The 8,407-nt window shown below is 42.3% G+C and overlaps 1 protein-coding gene across 1 annotated transcript in view; it reads right to left on the reverse strand.

Annotated features, from left to right (window-relative positions):
* LOC122783076 (fibroblast growth factor receptor-like 1) overlaps positions 1-7,155 on the reverse strand; it is a 28,551-nt gene extending 21,396 nt beyond the window's left edge. Inside the window, exons 1-2 of the mRNA XM_044047723.1 lie at positions 6,142-7,155; positions 4,569-4,664 (exon numbers count right to left, since the gene is read on the reverse strand). Of these exons, the coding sequence (XP_043903658.1) occupies positions 4,569-4,653 (85 nt within the window). The 5' untranslated portion in view covers positions 4,654-4,664; positions 6,142-7,155. The remainder of the gene's footprint in view (positions 1-4,568; positions 4,665-6,141) is intronic.
* Between the last annotated feature and the right edge of the window lie 1,252 nt (positions 7,156-8,407).

Here is an 8,407-nt window from a genome sequence, read left to right on the forward strand (position 1 = left end):
CAAAAGAGACACAACAGGGAGCCAAGTGGTACAGGAAAGACCTGGAGAAGCAGGGAGGAAACAAAGGGAAACCTGCTGCTGAGTGCACACTCGTACGTTGAACCGTAAATCCACACGTTACAAACTATAGTGAAACAAAAAAAACAACAGCCTCTCCTGTTGAGGGGTGAAAGAGCGGAGCAATAGGAATCTCATCATTTTGCTTTCAGAGGTGACTGAGCAGACAGCTGTGGAGCACAAAAGGAAAGGCTGGTGGAGGAGGAGGGAGGTGGGTCTCTCTCTCTTGACTTGGCTCCTCAACAGAAAAAGAGAGAGCAGCGCTGGACTGGAGAAATGAAGGAGGCAAAGAAAAAGGGGTTGCGCAAGACAAACACATCCAACTGTGGGACTTAAATGTTATTGTAAGGTCACTTGTAAGGTTCCAGAGAGGCGGACCCTCACCCCCTCCTACAGGCTTGCTTCCAGTCGCTTAGTCCTCTCTCCTTCTGGCCAAGGGTGTAACACAGCAGCATGAAGTGTGGAGTCTGAACTGTCAAGTATCACCAGATGCTTATTTAACATCAAACAGCTGTCAATTAACAACAACTCTTTATCAACATGTCCACTTAAACAAGAGAAGTCAAACCAGGGAGAAGAAACGGTTTGATTCATATCTGAATGGTGACAAAACAACACCTTTATGTGCACTTTGTAAACCCACGCCATGGGTTTTGTGAAAGTTAACAGGAGCAAAAGGAATTCTATTTAACGGGAGCCCAAATCCATTCGGCCGGCAGGAAGAGAGTGTGTGGTCTGAAAACACCCCGGCAGCCAACTGCCCAAACAAACTAATCAGCATTGTACACACACACACAGACATATGAGTCAGTGGGATTTTCTTTAAAAACAGGAGAAAATTAAATTCCCCTCATGTAGGTCGGAGCATTAGCATACAGCTGACAGTGACAAATAGTGAAAGCAGACAATACCTTGTTGAAATTCCACATGAATGCTAATTGAAGTGGCCATTAAGGTCAGTCAATGAGGGGAGTGTTGCTCACAGGGATTATATGACCCTGCTAAAGCAAACATCAACTGACCTCCATTATGACTACTTATCACAGCTACGGCCCTTTCTTTTCTTTCCCCTGTGAGGGGTGAAGTCTGACACATTCCACCCTGCGAATGTTTCCTCCTGAACTGTCAGGGTCAGCACTATGTGCTGATAGATGGGGAACATTGATTGTCGTAGTGGTGGTAACATTATGTCCGTGACCGAAACAGACGCATCGTAGCAGGGAGAATATTATTTCCACCTGGTTTAAAGGAGAAGGAGGCGGTGGAGCAAGAATTGTGGTTGGTATACCTCTGAGGTTTTCCAAATTGCACTGTGCTCCTTAGATGTCTCATTATCATGACTTTTCTCAGGGTAATTCCAGCCTGCTTAATAAAACACACACACACACATATATTCAGGCGCATTAAAGTGCTCATTCAGTCTCGTAACTTCTTCTCACGCACCTCTAAATGGCAGCACCTCAGTAAAACGGGTCCCCAGTCTGCTGCAAGCGCTAAGGGATGAAGAGTGTTTAAAATAAATTACTGCTGCCCTGCTCAACCTGGGGGACAACCGCATGTAATAATCCGTCCATTGTTCTCCACCAGTGGACCCAGACTCTGTAAATAGGGGCTACATCCAGCCAAGAAAGGCTTGGGTGGGAGTAAAGGTCAGCTCATGCCTTGTTTTAACGACAGAACATTAACTTAACTCACTTCCTTCAACTTTACGCTGGTGATAAACGGGAGGAAACGAAGAAAGGAGACAAGTAAGAAAGGTGCTAGTTGTCCGGTCGGATAGATACACAAGACTGAAGGTGTTAGCATAGCTGCACTGATTAGAGCTGAGGTACAAGTTGTGCGACGATTGACTTTCCTTGAGTTTGCTGACTTGGAAAAAAAAACACAACATAACACACAAAGTAATGTCATTGTGTTTAAAATGACTAGATAAAGCATTAAAGTGTGAGGTGAACAAAGAATGTAAAAAGCATGTCGTGCCACAGTACAGCAGACCTTCTTCAGCACAGCCCCCCCCCCACACACACACAAGTACTCATAAGCTTGGCCTACAATCCAGAACACCCCTGTAACACCTTCTTACTATTCAGGAGCTATTAAAAAAAAGGTAAGAGGACTTTGGGGCCTTTGGTTAGTGAGAAACTAGCCTCATTAAGGTTGAAGGAAATGGATTCCTGTCTAGGAGCCAAAAGGCCCTGTGATTTTAAGAGCCCTTGGCATACTATTTATCTCATAGTACCTTCTTGTAATGAAACTATGATGTAACACTGCAATAAAATGCATTTTTTTTTTCCCAAACAGGGTTGCAGAGCGGTTTGCATGCGCTAAACTTCACCAGATGGCACCATGTGTTGTGCTGAAGATACAGCAGATTTTTGAACACGTAAATGTACTTGTGTACACTTGTATGTCTGCATTTTATGCTTCTAATTAACACGCATCAAAACACAATTGTTAAGTGTGTGTGTGTGAGAGAGAGATCATTGTTTGCTAGTTGTGGTGCGTAACAGGGACACCTGGTGCCTCTCTGTTTCTCCCAGGGTGCATTTCTGCAGATCCATATGTCCAGACGGCTGCATTCCTCAGTTAGTGGAGCCCGGCGGTCCCCAGGCCTGTCACCACATTAGAGGCTCTGCTGGGACACATCACTGAGCACCTCCTTCAGCTGCTGGGGGTGGCAGAGCACCAGAGGGGGAGGAAAGAAGTCACTGGGTTTGGAGGAAGTGCCGGGGGTTCCGGGTGTGGGTGGGTGGGGGTCTCTTAAGAAATAATTCTTGCTTGGCCAAATTTGAGTGGGGAGAGGGCGGGCCGTGTGTGTCGTACAAGCGCAGGGGGTCCGGGGTCAGATGTCACCTAATGATTGACAGCAACAGGCTTAAAATTGGTTCACCCAAACATGTTGTTTTCTGTCTGAATTTGTTTACATAAAGTACAACTAAGTAACACCTAATTCGAAGATGGTGTGTCCTCTAAAATTGAATTTACATTCGTCAAGCGATGTCATCATACGTTGTTAAATTTTACGGGCACAATTTTACAGCCTCGCTGGCCTTCGTTTCGCTATAAAAGCACACATTTGGAGTGAAAACCCCCCTGACTGTATTTTACAGTGTGTCAGACGAAAGCGACTGCATTTGAACTGCAACACAGTATCGCTGTGCTTCTGCTGACAGGCCTGTGGAATACAGTATGTACACTTCACACGTTGTCAAGCATCATTCAGAATCATCTCACTCAGACCGACTGCCAACAACACAACTGTGATGTGTCTATCCGTCTGTGCATCTGCAACCAATTCTCAGTGAAACTATTACCAACAGTCTGTAACTTCTTCCTTTTAGTCTGACACAGAGTGAGTTCAGAGCCATCGGACCTCCGCTCTCCAACATACCATCAGATTCCCCTTTGGCTGTCTCCTTCACTGACATCTGTTAATCTGTAAACATACAAAATTGCCAGTCTAATCTCATTTAGCCTTCACGTCTTGTTTACTTTTGGTAAGGCACGACTGCCATGCTGTGAATGAGGCATTGTCTACAGACCCGCTGCTCTAATCTCCGCCTCTAAACTGCCACCAACCCCACCATCCCCATCACCATCACCTGCTCTACCTCAAGCCCTGAGAGCAACATGGAGGAATTCTACTTATCCGACACCTCACTTCTATGTTGATGAACAGAAGGCTATGGAGGGCTGCGTATTTTGCCAGTGCAAGACCTTCCGGGAAATTGAGACTGGCTTTCAGACTTGGCTTTCAGATTATTGCGTTTAAGTCTAAGAGTTTCAACTTTTGGCTCAATCTTGCAATCATGCTACTGGATCGCATCAGACACGGTGCAGTAGCCCGGGATGGCGGCGGATGAAATCATAGAAATTGCCTCAACAGTTACTCAAAAGCCTGTTGACAAGCGGACTGTAGGTTGACTTTAAAAAGGCAAAGTATTGATGCTGGCACAACAAACAGTGCAGTGAGTTGTGGAGAGGCTGAGGTCTCCCACTCTCAGTGTTTTGGTCATGAGTGTGCACACACACACACACACACACACACACACACACACACACACACGCAGTGATATGAGGCAGTTTCCTTGACCAGCCGCGGGAGAGCTGGACTCTTACACCAACTTGTGTTCTTGCACCCTGGGAAGCTGATGGATGATGTTTGTTTGGTTTAGCGGAATTGAATGTGAACACACACACACACACATATATATATATATATATATACGCAGCCAAGACTGAAAAGCACACAAACTGTTGGTAGGGGCAGTCCTGCTCTCTCTCGCTCCCCCTGCCCTGTGTTGATTTTGGGCTCTGTTTAGAGATTTTTTTTTTTACATTTTAGTTTTCCGTCTACTTCTTGGTGAGAAACCATTAAGAGCCAACTGAGGCTCTCTTCATGCTCACAAGAAACCAAGCAGTCAACGTGACTTATGATGAGCTATGAGTCTGGTGTCACCTTTCATGTTTTAAACATGAGGGAGGAGGAAAGTGTGTGAAGCAGCTCTCACCTCTCGCGCAATCTGTCAGTAGGGCAGCCTCGAAGACGAACAGCACAATCTTCAGGACGTCCATGCTGTCCAAAGACAACTTCATGTTCCTTTAATCTGAAAGACACACGGCCACAGTGACACACTGTACACATAACACATACCAGTGAGTCCTCAGAGAGTAATGTTTGAGGTTTAAGGGAAAGCCAAGACATCCATAAGTTCTAAAAAATAACTTTACATTACTTAGTCATGTCAAAAGATTGCACATGCGTTTATAAAGCTATTTCCTTGTCACTGTAAAACGTTTTCTTGCTTTTTAAATGGTTACTGGGGCTGAACAAAATCACCACAATTGAAGATTTCCAAATCTGCCTATAGCTAAATGTCAGGTAAGTAAAAACAGATAGATTTTTTGCTCCTGAAGGCAAGTTGAAGAAACTGAACAAATGCTTTTCTGTTGAGCAGAGAAACATTTCACACATCAGGGGTAAAACATTCAAAGCAATTACTGTATATGTGTTATGTCTCAAAGTATGTTTGCACAAAGCGTAGCTATTAGACGTTGACCGATAAGGATCTTTCAAAGGCTTTTCCCTCCATCTAAAAAAATATAACAAGTGATACATACAATTGCTTCATTTAAATAACCATTCATTTAGAAACTCTCACAGTCTCTCCAATTTTGTGTCGGCACTGTAGTGCACTTTGAACAAAGTTTAAAGTGTCAATACTTTGAATAAAGAAAAGTAATAATAACCACGTTGTCAAATAAACTTTTGAATGAAAATAAATTGATCAAGTTTCTGAGAGAAAAGAAAAGTGTAATCTTAGTACATGTTACTTATAAATAAGTAATAGGCCAATTAACAAGATAATAACTGGGGTAATGACGGGCTGATTAATCAACAATTAAAGCAGAGTAAAAACATTAATCAGTTTAAAATAATACACAAAATAGATATTTTAAATACATATAAGGATAAAGAACAGCAGCTTTTATCAGGAAGACAGTGGAAATAGTGTTGTACTGAGAACATTAAGAGCTCTGTTTAGAATACTGTAAATATTTAAATATTTATTGAGGGTATAATGTAGTCTATAAATTGAGTTGTGTTTAATAGGAATGGGGATATGTACGGATAATTTTATACTGCTGCCTACTCCTTTTCAAACATCATCTATCCATCTATAACAAAACAGTTCATATGTCTACCTTTAATACACGTCCATATATACTGAACCCTTTTTAACTGCTACTGAGGAAAGTGAACGTCCAAAATAAAGCAGTTTAAATGTAAATATGCAACATATTAATGAGCATAAAATGAAATTATATTGGATAAACAGTCAAGTGAGCTCTGCTACAGGCTCCAGTCTGACTCAAAGCTGGTTGAACTCAAATGTAAACAGCTAAAAAAAAAGCAAAGCTAACTCTTACATGCAACTGTCTAACTCCCCCCCCTCACTTTATTCTCTCGCTGTCACATTTCTCCAACTTAGTGTGTCTCTCACGTGTAGCTTTAGGCGGAATAAACAGAAAGTTTACTGAAAGTGTTTTTAAAAAGGAGTGGGTTTCATGACTGTCACGTACCTGGACAGCGAATGAATGAAGTCAACCTCGTCTGAGCCTCTTGGCAGAAACGCGTTTAGCTGAAGTCCGTGTTGAGTCCATTAATCAAAAGTGACAGTGGTCGACTGCTGCTGCTGCTGCTCACCAACATCTACAACACACACACACACACACACACGCGCGCGCGCACGCGCCCGAACAGCAAATTCAACCGCCTGATAAAAAACCGACAACTTCGCTGACAACAAGTTACAGGAGGGAGAGTGTGTGGAGCTGAGTCTGTCGTACTCCGTTGTGTCCATCGAGTGACTTTCCCAGTGCGCAGCGCTCTCGCTCTGTCTCTCTCTCTCACACACAGCTGTGGACCAATCAGAGGCCGAGGACGGAGGTCGCACGCGCTCCACTCCCACGCGCACCAACTTTAATCACACACACAGAGCCGCTGTCTGTCTGTCCGCTGTGAGGACAGAGACAACAGCAGCTGCTGGACAACACTGTTTTTACTATTTGTCCGTCAAATTACTTTTTTTAAAGTAAAAGTCTTCCTGTTATGATAAAAAAAAATATTATATTCCGATTCCACAAAGTGGTTATTGGACTATTTACTGCTGACCTGTTGAAAAAAAATGACAAAGAATTTGAGTATTCAAGACTAAAACAGTGGACGGACACATGGTCAGTATCACACAAAATACACTAGATATAAACTTTTTTTAGTCCGAGGTCCAGAGATGCAAGTTTAACCCTTAACACGGAGGGAAAAGTACTACTTTTCTTAACTTAAAATCACATTTCTCTCCCCTTCTGATGCTTCAGGTCATCTTTAATAGACCACAACTTCATAAATGCATTGAGCTGCTGCGACGTGATAGTAAACAGGTGTACCTAATATAATGGCTGGGGAGTGTAAATACAATGTAAGGTGATGATGACAGATGGTCAAGCTTTGAAATGGGACTTCCTTTTATCATATAGAGGGCGCTACCTGCAACCTTGTATTATTAAATTTAGACTTAACTGCCCCCACCTTGTTTGTTATATATATATATATATATATATATATATATATATATATATATATATAGTCCGTTACTACAGTACTACATTATTCAAGTATTTAAAAAAAAAGAATATCGACCGTTGTCATCCTGTATGAACTTATTATAAACTCACATCACAGACTCAAACCTCCCTGCATTAAATATCAATGCACTGACTTTAAAATGACTAGATTGCTCCTGACCGCCTATAGAAATACATGTTTTTTATAGTATAAAGGTAAACTTCACCGACGTGACACTCTGTGAAGACATCATAAGCACGTGCTGCCACCTAGTGGACTGCTGTGAAAAATGAAATCACAGCAAATTTTCAATTCATCCTTACTAGAAACATTTTTAAAAAAGGTACAGTATATAATATTTATAAAGTAAAGTTGCATTTTTTTTTTTTAAGGAATTGGGGCTCGTAACTGGAAAGTCACTGGTTCAAATCCCGGGAAGAGCCCAATGGCTGGGGTGCCCCTGTCTAGTTTGTCTATTGTGGACCTGCCTCCACCCTGATACAAAAAGTTAATTAATTCTGAGCTAATGAGAACCAACAATTCATACATAGTGATTTGTACACTTTAAATTACAATTTCTGCTAAATCAAAACGAGTGGATCTATAGGTCGAGCCACATGTTTGGTGTAGCGGTGAGCACTCTTGCAGCAAGAAGGCCCGGGTTTGCGAACCAGTCGTAAAAAAAACAAGGGCCTTTCTGCATGGAGTTTGCATGTTCTCCCCGTATGTCAGCTGAGATTGGCACAGTGCCCGACCCACATGTGGAGGATAAAGCGGTAGAAGACGGATGGACCTTTAAGGCAGGAAACAGTCCTGTATGCCGTCGTCAACCTGGATAAAAACACATTCCCACCCACTATGTAATAGTTCTTCAAACTTTAGAAACTCGTGATTAACAGCTTTTTATGGGTGAGTAAGACTCACTAACCCCCTCGGAGTAAAAAAAAAAAAACATCGCTGTGACTCTTAAACAATATGGAAATGTTGAATGTAGCAGTGTGTCACTCCGGCTCCCACACAAAACTCAGTTCAGCAGAGTGTTGCTCATCAGAGTGTGGCCCACGCCGCCGACTCAGGTCTGACAAAACAGTTGCAGTTTTCACATTTACAGTAAATATTCAAGAATATGCTCCATGTTAGAGATAAATACCAATTAGTTTCTAGAAATCAACTATGCAAATTACAAATATTGCAAGCAGTACTTCGGGTACTGCTGTAAAAGCA

This window comes from Solea senegalensis, linkage group LG16, assembly GCF_019176455.1.
Source record: "Solea senegalensis isolate Sse05_10M linkage group LG16, IFAPA_SoseM_1, whole genome shotgun sequence".
Classification (NCBI taxonomy): Eukaryota; Metazoa; Chordata; class Actinopteri; order Pleuronectiformes; family Soleidae; genus Solea; species Solea senegalensis.